Genomic DNA, 20,449 nt, shown 5'->3' with positions numbered 1-20,449 from the left:
TCTGCTTGACTTTTAGCAGATGTTCTTATCACACATCAAAGGCTTTGTACGTCCTTTGTATGCTAGAAAGTCCAGTCTTTGGATGAAGCCAGGCCTGTAAGAAAACCAGGCCTCATCTCCTCTTGGTATGGCATACTGTTTCCACTGGTTGTTCTCTACAATAGTTTACATAGTGTGAGAGTGAGCTCATTTACAAAGGTTTTATAGTATTCTCGCGAAAAGCCGTCTACTCCTGGTTTGTTATTTTTTACAACATAAACATAAATCAACATAAATGATGATGCCATCATCATTTATGTTGAAATACTCCCACGTATTTCTTGCTTGATGTTTGTGTCTGTCTAGTGAGATGTTGAGCCTCCAATATTTGAAATGGTTGTCTAACCCTAAAGTCATTTTCATAGTTACTGGGCTGTCTGAGACAGTGATTGGCTCAATCTTGCTTTCTGTTATTCTATATAACTCAATTTTTGATATGCAGATGAGGTCTATCCTCGAGTAACTCCCGCATACCTGGGAGATAAAGGTGAAGTCTCTATCGTTAGGGTGAAGATGTCGCCGTATGTCAACTAAGCCCAGTCCTTAGATTTGGTCACCAGTGAATGGTGTGCCCTTTCAATCCTGATGTCCACATCTGGCGGTAGTTTGAGTTCCTTTTGAAGTAGATCTTTAACAAATCCAGTCGGATCTTTTCCTTTACTACCTTCTGGGATTTGAAAAATCCTAATGTTGTTTTGTCTGTTTTAGAGGTCATTGCACTTTTCTGTGAGATCTAACGTTATATTATGTTGCAGCAAAAATCTTAGCGTCCTGCGGTGGCGCATTCCCATGTCACTCTCTCCTCTAATGTTTCAGTTCTCTTTCCGTGTTGCGCCAGTTGGTCTTTTATATCAGTGACAATTTGTTCCAGACGTTAAAGACTATTTTTGTTTTTCTGTCCATCTTGGTTCTCTTCTCGTTTTGTCAGCTCTTCCAGTACTATTGTTGGGTCTGGTTAACCTGACTGGGCATGCTAGCTGGCCTCGGTGGATTCGGTTTGTTGTCCTCCTTTGCTCTTGAGCAGTGTTGTAGTCTATGTAATACGAAGATATACGCCGTATACCCACTAGAAAAGGTCAAGAATTTCTGTATGCTTACTTAAAATAGCGAGATAATATGTAACAATATTGTTTTGACAGAACTTTCACACTTTCATTTATAAATTCTCTCCATCTGTGTTGCAAAGCACTGAATTTTGGGGCTTCCGTGGCGTTTCACCAGGATCTGACGTCACCTACCAAACAACAGCACAGCTGCCTGATGGTCACTCAGCGCAAGTTTGAAATCAAGGTCAAACTACACTCTTGGTGTTTTCGTGAGCCTGCCCCTTAAAACTCCTGCCGCTTCGAGTGACACCATGGCTGCAGCAGATGACACAAACCTTAATGTTACAGAAACTACAGAAAATGAGCCAGATAAGGCTGATGCTATTGTAACGTTACCTGGTGAGTGAAAGTAGCATGTAGCCTACGTTATTATTAATGAAACTGTAAGAGCAGGGGATTGTTGGTATATTGAATTGCATCTAGATCTAGTTAACTTAACTAACGATAGTGTGGTGGATCAATGAATGCGGGATACTCGGTGTGTGTGTGTGTTTGTGTGTGTGTGTGTGTGTGTGTGTGTGTGTGTGTGCGTGTGTGTGCATGCGTGTGTGTACAGTAGTAGAAGTACCTGTTCCTGGATTGCTCATGTACTTAAGGTGATACAGTAATAATAATAATAATAATAATCTTTATTTGTAGAGCACTTTTCAAAAACAAGTTACAAAGTGCTTTAACAAGTGTAAAGACAATAATACCCAAGAGACGGGGCGGCTGTGGCTCAGGAGGTAGAGCGGGTTGGCCGTTAATCGGAAGGTCGGCGGTTCAATCCTTGGCTCCCCCTGGTTGCGTGTCGAAGTGTCCTTGGGCAAGATACTGAACCCCGATTTGCCCCTGGCGGCTATTCCGCCAGTGTATGAATGAGTGTGAATGTTAGTTTCCGTTTGAGCACTTAGGCTCAGTGTATGAATGTGTATGACTGGTGAATGCAGATGTAGTGTAAAAGCGCTTTGAGTGGTCGAAAAGACTAGAAAGGCGCTATACAAGTACGGAGCATTTACATTTACAATAATACAAAAACAATACAAGATAAAAGCATGAAAACATTGAAAAGACTAAAATACAGATAAATATAAAATTAGTAAAATACAATAAAATAAAAGGGATAAAATAAAGTCAGATAAGATCGGGAAAGGCTCTCCTATAAAAGTATGTTTTAAGGAGGGACTTAAGAGTTCACTGACTCAGCTGACCTGATTTCCTCGGGCAGGCTGTTCCAGAGCCTCGGGGCCCTGACAGCAAACGCTCTGTCCCCTTTAGTTTTCAGTCGAGACTCTGGAACAGACAACAGACCTCTGCCCGAGGTACGTGCTGGTGTGTATGGGATTCAAAGGTCAGAAATATAACAAGGCGAGAGGCCATGAAGAGCTTTAAAAGTGATCAATAGAATTTTAAAGTCAATTCTAAAACACACTGGGAGCCAGTGTAATGAAGCTAAAATAGGAGTAATGTGGTCATATTTCTTTGTTCTGGCTAAAAGCCTGGCAGCTGAGTTCTGGACAGTCTGGAGTGGATCAATAGATTTTTGGGTTAAACAGGTGAAAAGGCTGTTGCAATAATCCAGGCGTGATGAGATGAAGGCGTGTAAAATGGTCTCGGTGTCCTTAAAAGTTAACATAGATAGAATTTTTGCTATATTTCTAAGTTGATAAAAACATGATTGAACAAGCTTTGTGGTGTGCTGTTTGAAATTTAAATTACTATCAAACCAAACACTTAACGCTTAATGTGATTTACTAGGGAACCAGCAGATGGCAGTATTTGATTTGCCATCTGCTGGGACCCGATGACCAGGATTTCTGTTTTGTCTGAGTTCAGCTGGAGGAAATTATTTGACATCCATTTTTTAACTTCACAAAGGCAGTTGTTAAGTGAACTCAGCATTCCAGGGTCTGTGGATCTGACGGGCAAGTATATTTGTGTGTCATCAGCATACATATGAAAAGAAATGCCATGTTTATGGATAATATGTCCAAGGGGAGGCAGATACAAGGAAAACAAAATTGGTCCTAAGACCGACCCCTGAGGCACACCATATTTAACTGGACAGAACGAAGAGACATAGTTGTTTACAGACACGCAAAACTTCCTATTTGACAGGTAGGATGAAAACCATTTTAGGGCAGTACCAGAGATCCCCACCCAGTGCCTCAGTCTGTCTAACATGATGTTGTGATCAATGGTGTCAAAAGCAGCGCTAAGGTCCAGGAGTACAAGGACTGAGCACATATCTTCATCAGCAGACATTAAAAGGTCATTGGTGACTTTAAGCAGGGCAGTCTCAGTGCTGTGGTACTTCCTGAAACCAGACTGAAACTTTTCAAATACTTTGTTATATACAGTAGGCTACATAACCTAAGTTTGAAAATGGTGTTGGAACACAAGTGTGCTTGAGAAGATGTGGACCACTTTTTGTGTCCTCACTGTTCATAATATTCTGTAATGAATATTAGTAATAACATAATATTCTAGTAATAATCATAATATTCTGTAATGAATATTAGTAATAACATAATATTCTAGTAATAATCATAATATTCTGTAATGAATAGAAGTAATAACATAATATTCTAGTAATAATCATAATATTCTGTAATGAATAGAAGTAATAACATAATATTCTAGTAATAATCATAATATTCTGTAATGAATATTAGTAATAACAATATTCTAGTAATAATCATAATATTCTGTAATGAATAGAAGTTAGAACAATGCACAAATGTGCATTGTTATTACTGCTACTGATAAGCCTCAGCTTTCCATTATTGTTAATAATAGTTGCAACTTGCACTCTTAAATGTGCATTGTAAATTGCTAGCTGATAAAACCTGTGCTCTAGGGACCATATTCATATAACATTTAAGGCTAAATGTAGCTGTTAACTGGCTGAGTTAGATGGTGATTAACACTAAACATTAGAAACTCAGTCTATTCTCCCCATCTGTAACTGACATTGGCATAAGTAGTCCTTCAGAATGCTCTCAATTACATGTACATGCATACTGTATACTAGTGAGTGTAGTGGTGCTATGGGACGTTGCTCTGGGACGTGTCATTCTAGGACGGGTTGCTTGGGGATGAGTATGATGCTGGGAGGGGAAAATCACAGTATACTAACTTAAAAAAACTAGACTACACCACTGCTCTTGAGGGATCGTGTTTGTCCTGTCTCATTTGTCCAGCAGAAGAACCATGGGAGGAATTCATGAGTTTCATGAGTGTTCTTTTTGCGTTTCAGTTTTGAAAATATTGTATATGTCACTATATTCTTTTGTTTCATCCGGCGGAGCTCACTTACCGCGCCGCTAGTTGGTCCATGACGTCACAGGAAGTCCCTTGTATTTACTGTTTTATTGTTGTATTTTTTACCCTGTAAAGCACCCGGGTCAACTTTTGTTGTTTTATGTGTGCTACATAAATAAAATTTATATTTAAAAAAACACAAGTCCACATATACAGACACATTCACCCACACGCACACAGACACACACAGACACAAACAAATTTAGGTTGTCCCTGGTAGAATTATTCCTGATGCTTTTCTTTCAGTTACTTATTTAAATTAATTATTATTCCAGCTCTCATGGCTGTGCTGTGTTGCTTATTTAGTGTGTGTGACTGTTTCTTGTTTTCATTTTTCTCTTAGTTGTCTTACTATGTCAGCTGTTTATTGCTGCTGTTCTGCTGGTTGTCTTTTACTATTATTATTATTTTTATTGTTTGTTTTTGTTTGTGTTTATTTGTTGTTGTTTTTCTCCTCCCCAAGCCCCCCTCTCTGTTCTATTGCAGGTTTCGTTGCTTTCTGCAATTGGTGTTTCCCACTGCTTTTCCCTGTTGTCCCCACCTTCCATCCCCCTTTCCCCCTTCTCTAACAGGTGTTGTCCTTTCTCTGTGCTGTCTGTTTTTGCCCCCCCATCCCTGTGTCTGCCCCCCTGTCCGGCCCGGTGACAAATCAATACATAATTAAATAAATAATAAAACAGGCAAAGGAGTATTTTAATACTCTCTTGTTAAAGTAATCTGTCTGGCACAATATGGTATCCAGGTCATCATACTCTATACCAGGCTGCTGGGCAGGACAGGTTTAAAAAAATAAAAAAATAAATAAAAAAACACAAGTCCAACTGAAAATGTAAAAACAATATATATAATTATATTGAGTATGTCAAAAAAAGAAAATACCATTATGTAGCTTACGTGCGCAAACCTGCAGGGAGGTGTGCTCTATAGCAGTAGACATCCCTATGAACGTAAAGGACACTTCCACATGTGGGAATCAAACCACCAACCCAGTGATCAGTGTGTTGTTTTTCTACTTGCCACCCAATTAAATGACAAGTCGAAAAAATATCTGTTATTGGATGGGGAATATGTCATCTATGCCTCTGTATAAGGCTGAGTTGTAAGTTGGTTAGAAAGTCGTAATTATAACCTGATTAATATTATCATCTAGTATTAGCTTACCACAGACCAGCTGTCAGTCATCAGTATCAGTAAAAACAAACAACAACACAGGAGTAGAACAGGGAGACAACACAGGAGGAGGACAGGGAGACAACACAGGAGGAGGACAGGGAGAGAACACAGGAGGAGAACAGGGAGACAACACAGGAGGGGAACAGGGAGACAACACAGGAGGAGACCAGGCAGACAACACAGGAGGATGACAGGGAGACAACACAGGAGGGGAACAGGGAGACAACACAGGAGGGGAACAGGGAGACAACACAGGAGGAGGACAGGGAGACAACACAGGAGGAGGACAGGGAGACAACACAGGAGGGGAACAGGGAGACAACAGGTGGAGAACAGGGAGACAACACAGGAGGAGACCAGGCAGACAACACAGGAGGATGACAGGGAGACAACACAGGAGGATGACAGGGAGACAATACAGGAGGAGGACAGGGAGACAACACAGGAGGGGAACAGGGAGACAACAGGAGGAGAACAGGGAGACAATACAGGAGGGGAACAGGGAGACAACACAGGAGGGGAACAGGGAGACAACAGGAGGATGACAGGGAGACAATACAGGAGGGGAACAGGGAGACAACAGGAGGAGAACAGGGAGACAATACAGGAGGGGAACAGGGAGACAACAGGAGGAGAACAGGCAGACAATACAGGAGGGGAACAGGGAGACAACACAGGAGGGGAACAGGGTGACAACACAGGAGGAAAACAGGGAGACAACACAGGAGGAGAACAGGGAGACAACACAGGAGGAGAACAGGGTGACAATACAGGAGGGGAACAGGGAGACAACAGGAGGAGAACAGGGAGACAATACAGGAGGGGAACAGGGAGACAATACAGGAGGGGAACAGGGAGACAACACAGGAGGGGAACAGGGAGACAACACAGGAGGGGAACAGGGAGACAACAGGAGGAGAACAGGGAGACAATACAGGAGGGGAACAGGGAGACAACACAGGAGGGGAACAGGGAGACAACACAGGAGGGGAACAGGGAGACAATACAGGAGGGGAACAGGGAGACAACACAGGAGGGGAACAGGGAGACAACACAGGAGGGGAACAGGGAGACAACACAGGAGGAGGACAGGGAGACAACACAGGAGGGGAACAGGGAGACAACAGGTGGAGAACAGGGAGACAACACAGGAGGAGACAGGCAGACAACACAGGAGGATGACAGGGAGACAACACAGGAGGATGACAGGGAGACAACACAGGAGGAGAACAGGGAGACAACACAGGAGGAGAACAGGCAGACAACACAGGAGGATGACAGGGAGACAATACAGGAGGAGAACAGGCAGACAACACAGGAGGATGACAGGGAGACAATACAGGAGGGGAACAGGGAGACAACACAGGAGGGGAACAGGGTGACAACACAGGAGGGGAACAGGGAGACAACACAGGAGGATGACAGGGAGACAATACAGGAGGGGAACAGGGAGACAACACAGGAGGGGAACAGGGTGACAACACAGGAGGGGAACAGGGAGACAACACAGGAGGAGAACAGGGAGACAACACAGGAGGATGACAGGGAGACAATACAGGAGGGGAACAGGGAGACAACACAGGAGGGGAACAGGGTGACAACACAGGAGGGGAACAGGGAGACAACACAGGAGGATGACAGGGAGAAAACACAGGAGGAGAACAGGGAGACAACAGGAGGAGAACAGGGAGACAATACAGGAGGGGAACAGGGAGACAACAGGAGGAGAACAGGCAGACAATACAGGAGGGGAACAGGGAGACAACACAGGAGGGGAACAGGGTGACAACACAGGAGGAAAACAGGGAGACAACACAGGAGGAGAACAGGGAGACAACACAGGAGGAGAACAGGGTGACAATACAGGAGGGGAACAGGGAGACAACAGGAGGAGAACAGGGAGACAATACAGGAGGGGAACAGGGAGACAATACAGGAGGGGAACAGGGAGACAACACAGGAGGGGAACAGGGAGACAACACAGGAGGGGAACAGGGAGACAACAGGAGGAGAACAGGGAGACAATACAGGAGGGGAACAGGGAGACAACACAGGAGGGGAACAGGGAGACAACACAGGAGGGGAACAGGGAGACAATACAGGAGGGGAACAGGGAGACAACACAGGAGGGGAACAGGGAGACAACACAGGAGGGGAACAGGGAGACAACACAGGAGGAGGACAGGGAGACAACACAGGAGGGGAACAGGGAGACAACAGGTGGAGAACAGGGAGACAACACAGGAGGAGACCAGGCAGACAACACAGGAGGATGACAGGGAGACAACACAGGAGGATGACAGGGAGACAACACAGGAGGAGAACAGGGAGACAACACAGGAGGAGAACAGGCAGACAACACAGGAGGATGACAGGGAGACAATACAGGAGGAGAACAGGCAGACAACACAGGAGGATGACAGGGAGACAATACAGGAGGGGAACAGGGAGACAACACAGGAGGGGAACAGGGTGACAACACAGGAGGGGAACAGGGAGACAACACAGGAGGATGACAGGGAGACAATACAGGAGGGGAACAGGGAGACAACACAGGAGGGGAACAGGGTGACAACACAGGAGGGGAACAGGGAGACAACACAGGAGGAGAACAGGGAGACAACACAGGAGGATGACAGGGAGACAATACAGGAGGGGAACAGGGAGACAACACAGGAGGGGAACAGGGTGACAACACAGGAGGGGAACAGGGAGACAACACAGGAGGATGACAGGGAGACAACACAGGATGAGAACAGGGAGACAACAGGAGGAGAACAGGGAGACAATACAGGAGGGGAACAGGGAGACAACACAGGAAGGGAACAGGGAGACAACACAGGAGGAGAACAGGGAGACAATACAGGAGGGGAACAGGGAGACAACACAGGAGGGGAACAGGGAGACAACACAGGAGGATGACAGGGAGACAACACAGGAGGGGAACAGGGAGACAACAGGAGGAGAACAGGGAGACAACACAGGAGGAGACCAGGCAGACAACACAGGAGGATGACAGGGAGACAACACAGGAGGATGACAGGGAGACAATACAGGAGGAGGACAGGGAGACAACACAGGAGGGGAACGGGGAGACAACACAGGAGGGGAACAGGGAGACAACACAGGAGGGGAACAGGGAGACAATACAGGAGGGGAACAGGGAGACAACACAGGAGGGGAACAGGGAGACAACACAGGAGGAGAACAGGGAGACAATACAGGAGGGGAACAGGGAGACAACACAGGAGGGGAACAGGGAGACAACACAGGAGGAGGACAGGGAGACAACACAGGAGGGGAACAGGGAGACAACAGGAGGAGAACAGGGAGACAACACAGGAGGAGACCAGGCAGACAACACAGGAGGATGACAGGGAGACAACACAGGAGGATGACAGGGAGACAATACAGGAGGAGGACAGGGAGACAACACAGGAGGGGAACGGGGAGACAACACAGGAGGGGAACAGGGAGACAACAGGAGGAGAACAGGGAGACAATACAGGAGGGGAACAGGGAGACAACACAGGAGGAGAACAGGGAGACAACACAGGAGGATGACAGGGAGACAACACAGGGGGGGGACAGGGTGACAATACAGGAGGGGAACAGGGAGACAACAGGAGGAGAACAGGGAGACAATACAGGAGGGGAACAGGGAGACAACACAGGAGGGGAACAGGGAGACAACAGGAGGATGACAGGGAGACAATACAGGAGGGGAACAGGGAGACAACAGGAGGAGAACAGGGAGACAATACAGGAGGATGACAGGGAGACAACAGGAGGAGAACAGGGAGACAATACAGGAGGGGAACAGGGAGACAACAGGAGGAGAACAGGGAGACAACACAGGAGGAGAACAGGGAGACAATACAGGAGGGGAACAGGGAGACAACAGGAGGAGAACAGGGAGACAACACAGGAGGGGAACAGGGAGACAACACAGGAGGGGAACAGGGAGACAACACAGGAGGAGAACAGGGAGACAATACAGGAGGGGAACAGGGAGACAACAGGAGGAGAACAGGGTGACAATACAGGAGGGGAACAGGGAGACAACACAGGAGGGGAACAGGGAGACAACACAGGAGGATGACAGGGAGACAACACAGGAGGAGAACAGGGAGACAACACAGGAGGGGAACAGGGAGACAACACAGGAGGGGAACAGGGAGACAACACAGGAGGAGAACAGGGAGACAACACAGGAGGGGAACAGGGAGACAACACAGGAGGATGACAGGGAGACAACACAGGAGGAGAACAGGGAGACAACACAGGAGGGGAACAGGGTGACAACACAGGAGGGGAACAGGGAGACAACACAGGAGGATGACAGGGAGACAACACAGGAGGAGAACAGGGAGACAACACAGGAGGGGAACAGGGAGACAACACAGGAGGATGACAGGGAGACAACACAGGAGGATGACAGGGAGACAACACAGGAGGATGACAGGGAGACAACACAGGAGGATGACAGGGAGACAACACAGGAGGAGAACAGGGAGACAACACAGGAGGAGAACAGGCAGACAACACAGGAGGATGACAGGGAGACAATACAGGAGGAGAACAGGCAGACAACACAGGAGGATGACAGGGAGACAATACAGGAGGGGAACAGGGAGACAACACAGGAGGGGAACAGGGTGACAACACAGGAGGGGAACAGGGAGACAACACAGGAGGATGACAGGGAGACAATACAGGAGGGGAACAGGGAGACAACACAGGAGGGGAACAGGGTGACAACACAGGAGGGGAACAGGGAGACCACACAGGAGGAGAACAGGGAGACAACACAGGAGGATGACAGGGAGACAATACAGGAGGGGAACAGGGAGACAACACAGGAGGGGAACAGGGTGACAACACAGGAGGGGAACAGGGAGACAACACAGGAGGATGACAGGGAGACAACACAGGAGGAGAACAGGGAGACAACACAGGAGGGGAACAGGGAGACAACACAGGAGGATGACAGGGAGACAACACAGGAGGATGACAGGGAGACAACACAGGAGGGTGACAGGGAGACAACACAGGAGGATGACAGGGAGACAACACAGGAGGAGAACAGGGAGACAACACAGGAGAAGAACAGGCAGACAACACAGGAGGATGACAGGGAGACAATACAGGAGGAGAACAGGCAGACAACACAGGAGGATGACAGGGAGACAACACAGGGGGGGAACAGGGAGACAACACAGGAGGATGACAGGGAGACAACACAGGAGGATGACAGGGAGACAACACAGGAGGATGACAGGGAGACAACACAGGAGGATGACAGGGAGACAACACAGGAGGATGACAGGCAGACAACACAGGAGGATGACAGGGAGACAACACAGGGGGGGAACAGGGAGACACCACAGGCCCTTGAGTGCAAGTATAAGTATAAAAGTAATATTGGATTATTTAGTTAATTCATTATATACAGAATTAAGAGCTGGAGGTATTAGATGAACACAGTGTATACACTATAGGTCAGATATGTAGAGTATAGACAGTAGTATAACACTGTGGTGCAGAGTTCAGCAAGGTGTCAGCTGAGCCATAGGGTCTGAGCCTGCTGGTCCTGGAATGGAGAGTCTTGTAGCACCTCCCATATGGGAGGAGGGCAAACTGTCAGAGGCAAATGATTAGCAGATGTATCTGTACTCTTGTGTGTATCTACAGACATACCCAAGTGTTGGCCTACAGTTTGACTATAGATCTGTGTGTGTGTGTGTGTGTGTGTGTGTGTAGGGTGGTAGGCATAGCCGTTCACCCAGTGTGGTCAGCCTCGCAGTGGAAACAGCTCTGGGCAGCTTTGACTTCCTCAACATGTCTGACTGGGAGGAGGAAGAGGAGGAGAAGGGCCACAAGAGGAGTAGAAATGGCAGGTCAGTACAAGTGAACTGTTAAGTTCAGTGTTTTCACTGAAAGCCAAGTAAAACTTTCACACCCTTCACACTGTTCTTTAAGACATGAAATGACCTTAACAAAATGGTGAGAATAAATATAAATAAATAAATTGGAATAACTTAAGAATGTTCCTATATGAAGAAATAACAACTCTCTGTTATAACTTCATTTGATCATAGAAAGCTGACATCCAATAACATCCAAAGCTTGTTGAAGAATCTCATTGGGTGCATTCGAGATGACTGTGGCTGACTTACGCCGACTTGATAGTCTAACCTGAGCTGCAGGCGACTGCAGGGGCGGGGAATAAAAACGGCGCCTTCAAGTCAGACACATTCTGCCTGCATGAACGTACTGTGAGCTGAGATCAATGACTGATCAGGCAACAGTGTGGTTCATAGTGTGGCAGCTGCCTTGCTCCCGCGAGGTTTCAGTGTCATGTGACATGGTGACGTTTTGCAGTGCCGCCGAAAGTCGGACACAATTTCTAACCAGCATGCCTTATTTTAAGTCCAGCATGCATCACGTTAAGTCAGCTCTGCGCAGCGCCACATGAAGTCAAACTAGTGGATCTGTGTTATACCATCACTGTAGCACAGAGTAAGGATAAACAGTTTCGTTTAGTATCCTATTGAAGCTAGTGTCAGCAGATTGTAGTGGTAACCAGGGATCCTGTAGTTTGCACCCTGCTATTACTGATACAGATTTTTAGGGCTGTCCCCGACTAAGGATTTACATAGTCGAATCAGAATCGTCTTGCCTATAGTCAAGTGATAGTGGAATCGTGTGTGTTTTTGTGCACGGAGATTGCGAGCCGAAGCTAAACTAAGGCTTATTGTGGACCATTTTCTCTCTCTCTCTCTCTCTCACCTGCCATTCATCAGTCTTGTGTGACTTACGTGCATTACTGCTGCCGACACCTGCATGCACATCGTGGTTCCTCGTGGGTCTATTTCAAGTAGCTGTTTAAAAACGATAAAATATTCTTTGTGTGGTTCATCAACGGTGATAAATGATCCGAAAGTCCCGTGAGGTGAGAACAACTCGGCACAACACCGGTGAAGCTGGAGCTCGGTCTCTTCAGCAATTGTTCCTCTTCCGCCACTACACACATGCGCACTGATGACCCAGGGTTAGGGTTACAATTTTGGATTTATTTACGCACTTAAAAAACATTTATTATTTTAAAGGCTTAAACTGTGTGTGTGAGAGCTGGAGCTGCTGCCCTCAGGACAGAGCTACAGACTGCTCAGGGCCAGCTGCAAGACATACAAACATTCCTTCTTAGTGTATGAAATAATATTGACTTTTTAGTAGTGTATTCAATAATTTGTACCACCAGTGTAAAATACACTCCCTGTCTTGTGACTTTTGCTTGTTGTTTATGTGTTGCCAGTTTCATACTTTCTATTATCGTGTGTCTATATTTGTCATGCTGAGAGACCAATTTCCCATTGAGGGACACAAAAGCACTAATAAACTGAACTGACTTGAATGAGCCACCAGAAGCTCAATCCAGTTGACCCCTGACACAATGTTAATAGAAGCCACCTATAAGACTGTGGGTGTCACTGAAATTCCTGTTGTATGAGTGTAGGTCTCTTCAGGACAGAGGCTGGGACAGCCCCTCCTACCCCACCTCTCCCCTCACCACAGGCTGCACCTCTCTAGACTGCTCCCTGATTGCCCACCTGAAGAACTGCAGCACACAGCTGTTGGTAGGAGATCCACAACACTGCCGTCAAGTCATTTCCCACACTCAGATAGAGATTTCTAGCTGACAGAACGCACATGTCCAGCTTAGCAGACATAATCTGTAAGCATCTATAAGTAGCACCATGCAAAATTTTTTTATCATCTACACAATTCATCAATTTGAAACAGTTGGGTTCTGATGAAGCAGGTTGAAGGAGCTGTAATAGTTGAAATTGTACTTGTCACAGCTGTGCAGTGGTGGATGAAGTGCACAAATTTACATATGCCCTTGATAAATATTACTCCACTAAGAGTATCAGCCTTTAATTTAAATTTCTACTTGAGTCAAAGTACAATGGCACCTGTTTTTAAATATAAAAAGTATCACAAAATAGGAAGTACTATTAGTAGTTATAAGACTGGATGATATCATTTCCAACCATAATATTCTATGTGAACAACAACATGGTTTCAGAGCTGACAGATCAACTTCTTTTGCAATAATAGAATTTACAGAAAATAATAATAGAATTTATAGAAAAGGTTACAAACGCAATATACAGGAAACAATATGCAATAGGAATATTTCTAGATCTCAAAAAAGCTTTTGCCACTGTAGATCACAAATTGATTAAAAAACTACAAAGATATGGTATTAGAGGAATTGCTCTGACATGGTTATCCTGTTACCTGGAGAACAGAAAGCAGTATGTTGAAATACAAAACAATAAATCACAACTGCTGCAGGTTACATGTGGGGTGCCACAGGGTTCAGTGTTGGGGCCATTATTATTTAAGCTCTATATAAATAATATATGCGAAATGTCACAAATTGTGGAAACCATTCTTTTTGCTGATGACACAAACCTACTATATTGTGGTGAAAACTTAGAGAAGTTACTGGATACCATAGAAAAGGAAGTGAGTAAGATGAAGATTTGTTTTGATGAAAATAAACTAACAGTGAATTTGAGTAAAACAAAATTTATAATATTTGGGAATCGATTAACCGACACAGATAAGCAAATAATGATAAATGGTATAGAACTAGAACGAGTATCTGAAATAAAATTCCTTAGGGTAGTTATTGATAGCAAATTAAGCTGGAAACCTCACATAAAGTATATTAAAACCAAAATATCCAAGTCATTAGCAATATTAAATAAAGCCAAAGACCTATTAAATCAGGCTTATCTAAATATGCTGCACTGCTCCTTCATACTCCCATACATGACTTATTGTGTGGAAGTATGGGGGAACACTTACAAAACAAATACATACCCAATCTTCATCCTACAAAAAAGAGCTATACGAATCTTATATAAATCTACATACAGAGAACCAACAAACCCATTGTTCATTAACTTGATTGACTACAAAACTATTCAAATTGTTTTTAGAGGACATAATAACCAATTGCCTAGAAATATCCAAGAGCTTTTTCAACTACGTGAAAACACGTACAATTTCAGAGGAATATCAATGTTTAGTAAACCATTAATTCAAACAAATAGTAAGTTCCACTGTATAACAACCCAGGGTGTTGTCCTGTGGAACAACAGTAAAAACGATTTAAAGTTATGTATTTCTATTTAAAAAAAGAATCCTTGACGGATATGAGCTGGAACAGTGATTTTCTTTTTTATTATTCTTATTTATTTAAATTTAAAAAAACAATTTGTTATCTTTGTTATAGTCGACCCAACAGATTATGGACTTGTAAGTGATACAAACAATTTAAGTAGCTAAAATATATCATTGAAGTGGGGGTAGGACAAGAAAAGTTATTCCAACTTCCTCCTACGCACTTTGAACATGACTGTTATTTGGATCATCTGCTGATGATCTTTTTTTGTTGATTGTTTTTATTTTGCTTTTTTGTTTTTGTCTTTTAACATGTTCAATAAAGAGTTTTAAAAGAAAAAGAAAGTATGGTTATGTTTGTCAGGGGTTTCAGGCATGACAAATTTAAAAATATCATCAAAATAGTTGCCAATTTCTATCATCTTACTTTGTAGTAACTGAAGCTGTCAGTAATAAATATAGTGAAGTAAAAAGTACAACATCTCCCTCTGAGATGTTGTGGAGTAGAAGTAGAAAGTGGCATGAAAAGAAAATACTCACCTAAATTACAAGTACCTCAAATTTGTACAGTACTTAAGTAAATGTACTTAGTTACTGTCCACCACTGCAGCTGTGTTTATAATAGTTATTGAAGTAGCAGTATTACTTTCAATTGTAGCAGTACACTGATAATCTGGCATGATAATTTGTTGCATTGAGAATGCAAAACTGCATCATATCCATGTTGAGTGAGAGTTAGACCACAAAGGACCTAATTAGTGTTTCAGTCAGAAAGATTTACTGTTGTGTCAAAGCTGTCTGAAGATGGCTGTACACGAGTTGTGTGTAAAGTGATGTATGGCATTATTATGTCTGTAGCGTCTGGGTACGTTTGGTCCTCTGCGGTGTGGAGAGATGTACGCCTTAGACAGACTGCTGAGAGAGGCTCAAGTCCTGGAAATCATCAGACGCATCATCAAGGACAACCCAAGATGCCTCAGACAGCTTGCTGAAGGTAAACTCTGGTACCTATACATCTGTCTGGGCCTCTACTGTTAATTTTTCTGAACATTACATGCAGCCTTCACTTCCATATTCAGAAGAGCAAGCAGATATTTAGCAACAATGGCGTCACCTTCCACTGACAGCAAGTGACAAATTCAGATCAGGTGGTGCAACAAGTTGCTTGATGGAAAAGGCACAGTATATAGTGCATGTTGCTTTTTATTTAATAAGGTGAATCTGGTAGAAGCTCAGCTAACTTGCATTTAAGGAATGCATACCCCTATAATTCAATTGACTACACTATTATCCAAAGTTTTAACCCTCTTTATCACAGCTAAACATTGGCTGTAAGATCCAGTAATGTTGCCCATCAAGACACATTCAACTTCAAGGCCTTGCACACAGCTGCCAGAAGAGGAAAAAACAAACCTAGAAAGCTCTCAGATACTTCCACCACGCCTGCATAGTCTTCTGAATGTGTTATTTAATAACACATGTTTTACTGTATTGGATTTCATACTTCAGTTGGATTTTCATCAAAATATACAAGGTGATAGACAATAAGCTATTTATGTATCATGTTGCCATAGCACCTTTTGTATAGGAAATGCCACTGGTTTACAGGATCATTTAGAGTTGAGATGTGCACGTCACTGTGCAATGTGTTCAAGAATCATGGCACACTTTTCAAGTGAACAACTAAGGGAACACACTATGAACACCTTCCAGGAGAGACTTTTAGGAAATGTGACCCAAATGTTTGACATGTCTTACCTCTCTCTGTGTCGGCTGGCTTTTCACTCCGCCTGCCAGAGCTAGCCCTGCATAGCCATGATGAAAGTGTAAACTTAAAGTGTAAATACTTAAAGTGCTGAATAAATTGAAGTACTGAAAGTTTTCATCTCATTTTAAATGACGTATGCTAGAAAGTTTAAATATGGTGGTATGGTGTTGGTTCTTTGTGTGTAGGTGTGCTGTAGACTGGATAATAGTGTTTCTGTTGCTGTCAGGTTTCTTTGTGCATGGAACTGTGGGAAACATTCAGAGTTTAAAGGTCCAGTGTGTAATATTTCTGAGGATCTATTGACAGAAATGCAAGCTAAGATCCTTAACTATGTTTTCAGAGGGGTATAAAGACCTTACATAATGAACCGTTATGTTTTTATTATCTTAGAATGAGCCATTTCTATCTACATGCACCGCGGGTGCCATGTTTCTACAGTAGCTGATAACGGACAAACAGCGCTGCAGAGCTCGTTTCGTCACTACGTTCTTCTACATTTTCCATGTTATCTGTCAGGGGCTAAGTCGCAATAACATATACTATATTTCCAAAATTTTTGGGTCGCCTGCCTTTACATGCACATGAAAGTTAATGACGTTTAATCCGTAGGGTTTAATATGGAGTTGGCCCACCCTTTGCAGCTATAACAGCTTCAATTCTTCTGGGAAGGCTGTCCACAAGGTTTAGGAGTATGTTCATGGGAATATTTGACCATTTTTCTAGAAGCACAGATGTTTGACGAGAAGGCCTGGCCCACTCTCATTTATCCCATCAGGTTGGGGTCAGGACTCTGTGCAGGCCAGTCAAGTTCTCCACACCAAACACGCTCATCCGTGTCTTTATGGACCTTGCTTTATGCACTGGTGCGCAGTCATGTTGGAACAGGAAGGGGCCATCCCCAAACTGTTTCCACAAAGGGAGCATGAAATTGTCCAAAATGTTTTGGTATGCTGAAGCATTAACAGTTCCTTTCACTGGAACTAAGGGGCCAAGCCCAACCCCTGAAAACAACCCCACACCATAACCCCCCCTCCACCAAACTTTACACTTGACACAATGCAGTCAGGCAAGTATCGTTCTCCTGGCAACCGGACCAAACCCAGTCTTATCCATCGGATTGCCAAACAGAGAAGCGTGATTTGTCACTTCAGAGAACACGTCTCCGCTGCTCTAGGGTCCAGTGCTGGCATGCTTTACACCACTGCATCCAGCGCTTTGCACTTGGTGATGGAAGGCTTGGATGAAGGTGCTTAACCATGGAAAACCATTCCATGAAGCTCTCTACGTGCTGTTCTTGAGCTAATCCGAAGGCCACACAACATTTGGAGGTCTTTTTGTCCTGTGTCAACTACTGTAGCTATCCTACACTCTTTGAAGAGGGGGAGGGGGTAGACTAGACAGGTGGTTGCAATTCGCAACCTCACCGCTAGATGCCACTAAATAGCTACAGTGGCCGACACAGGACAACAGAGAGTAACATTAGCCAATCAAGAAATAAGGTTTCTTTAGATAGACATATTAAGAAATTATATTTTACTAAATGATTCAGTTAAACCATATGATTTTGCAAATATTATTGTTACTTGTTCATCAACCAACAAACACATCAATAAATGAATTGCTACATCTCAAAAACCATTTCATCTACTGCAAGTTATGACCACTGACAGATAACCACATAATACATGAAGTTTACAAAGGCATAGTCAAGTGAGGATCAAGGCTCCTCTCCACACGGTCTTGTTATAATAACGCTGTTAGCAGTAGGCTAAAGTGTTTTCCACCAGGGCAGTTAAATGGGAAGTTTAGCTGGCTGATCTGAACTTCCATGCTGTACCGTTTTATTTCCAATAATAATCAGCTGATTATCTCACAAACATAACTGACACATTTATGTCCACTTTGCAAAACCAAGACACAGTAAAAAATTACAATCCAAATAAATATTTGTCAATAAAAGTTTAGCTGGCTTATCTGACCTTCCAGCTGTAAGTTACGGTTTTGTTGCCAATTAATCAGCTGATTGTCTCATGAGCGTAAGTGGCACATTTCTGTCGATAGCAAAGCCAAAACACACTGAAGAATTGTCACTGTCTACACTACCGGAATTATACAAGCAGTAGAAGAACACTGTGGTGATGAAATGTCCTCTGTAGCGCTGTTTGTCCCTTTTCGGCTACTGTAGAAACATGGCGACGCAATAGGGCGACCTCCACGGAAGGGGGGACCCGCGGTTATGTAGATAGGAATGTTTCATTCTGAGGTAATAAAAACATAATGGTTCATTATGTAATGTCTTTATACACCACTGAAAACATAGTTATGGATATTATATTGCATTTCTGTCAATAAATCTTCAATAATATTGCACTCTGGACCTTTAAGGACCTTTCTAAGCTTCCTCCCCATTAGAAAGAACTTGTAAATTGACCTTTGAGTTGAGATTATTTTCTTACACAATTTCAAGAATGAACTTCCAACTCTTTCTTCCCTTCGTCTCTTCATCAGTGATACCACAGCTGGGCCTGTGCCTGGGTGCTATGTCACTATGGCAACAGTGTGTGGGCCAGGGCAGTGTGTACAGCGTCTCTGCTGAGAGCTTCCTGGTTACGCTGTCTGCAGTCTACTCCAGCATTCTGCCTGAGAGGGCCAGTAACATGGCTGACACAGGTACAACAACATCTGTGTCTGAACAGTAAATGTTAGTGTGTGTGCCACGTTAACGCCTTTATGTGTGTTTGTCCAGTGTTCTGGTGTCTAGTCGAGCGAGTGCTGGATCAGAGATTACCCCGACGAGACAGCAACAGAGACAGAGTTATGGTGACGCTGTTTCAGCTGTGGAGTTACTTGGAGGCCAACGGCATCAGTGACATGGAAATGCACATTACTGAGCTGGCAGAAGAAGGTACTACACACTAAATGATTGCAGGAAAAAACTTCTGATCAGTGACAATAAACAGTGATAACCTCCCTCCAACAGTGTGGTTGGTGCAGAGCCTGGCGTCATGTGACCAGGATGTGATAGTCCACTCTCTCCGGCATCCTGCAGAGTGCAGCCTGAGGAGGGAAGGAATTCACGCTGTAGCCAAATTACTGAAAGACCCACGAGGCAAAGTGTCAGCCTCTGCCAGCTCTGTGCTGAGAAGCCTAGCTGCCCAGCCTAGACAGAGGGAGCAGGTGAGAGGACATGTACTCTATGTGTGTATGTTCTTTCAATCTTTCTAAGAATAAACCATATTTTAAAAATATTTTTTTAAAGTATATTTTTAACTAAATTGTCTTCTTTTTTACATTCTCTGGCCTTATTCTGAGATACTGAAAATGTCTCTCTAAGTTTACTTTGACTTTTTATAATGATGAATCTGTCTTCAGTAGCATATTGATGATATATTTTACTATGGTGACACCATACCATACCAAAACTGGTAAATATATTAAATAATTGTAAATTTTGTTATTTTAATAATAATAACTGTTCCTTATGGTTCATGGGTTCCTTTTTTCAAGGAACAGTTATTGTACTGTACTGTAAGTACTTTATGGGTTTATTTACATTTCATGTTTGATACTTGATTTTTTTATTAACATATTGTTGTTTCTTTATTGATCCTAAACATAAAATCACTTCTATATACTACTGGCCTATGGTACACTCACACTTTTGTATTTTCCTTGAAGCTTTGGCAATATTCTTCTTCTGACTCATGCCAATAAAGCAAATTGAAATTTATTTATTTATTTTTTTTATTTAATGTGACATTTTACAGTGTAATGGTGACACTGTTTCAGTACAAACTTCAGCATACATACATATTTTGTCATATTTAGGCTTGCCTGTATTGACATAGTCATTATCTGC

General features: G+C 43.6%; 1 protein-coding gene across 6 annotated transcripts in view; it reads left to right on the top strand.

Annotated features, from left to right (window-relative positions):
- ripor1 (RHO family interacting cell polarization regulator 1) overlaps positions 1-20,449 on the top strand; it is a 144,017-nt gene that overhangs the window by 117,738 nt on the left and 5,830 nt on the right. For all 6 annotated transcript variants that reach the window (XM_038705633.1, XM_038705630.1, XM_038705632.1 and 3 more), the window contains 6 exons: positions 11,385-11,521; positions 13,141-13,261; positions 15,681-15,816; positions 19,099-19,260; positions 19,337-19,495; positions 19,571-19,767. In XM_038705633.1, coding sequence (XP_038561561.1) covers positions 11,385-11,521; positions 13,141-13,261; positions 15,681-15,816; positions 19,099-19,260; positions 19,337-19,495; positions 19,571-19,767 — 912 coding nt within the window. The remainder of the gene's footprint in view (positions 1-11,384; positions 11,522-13,140; positions 13,262-15,680; positions 15,817-19,098; positions 19,261-19,336; positions 19,496-19,570; positions 19,768-20,449) is intronic.

This window comes from Micropterus salmoides, unplaced genomic scaffold, assembly GCF_014851395.1.
Source record: "Micropterus salmoides isolate LMB-PRFRI ecotype aquatic unplaced genomic scaffold, ASM1485139v1 Ms_hic_scaffold_8, whole genome shotgun sequence".
Classification (NCBI taxonomy): Eukaryota; Metazoa; Chordata; class Actinopteri; order Centrarchiformes; family Centrarchidae; genus Micropterus; species Micropterus salmoides.
Note: the sequence above shows the minus strand (reverse complement) of the source record. Positions and strands in the feature narration are given on the sequence as shown.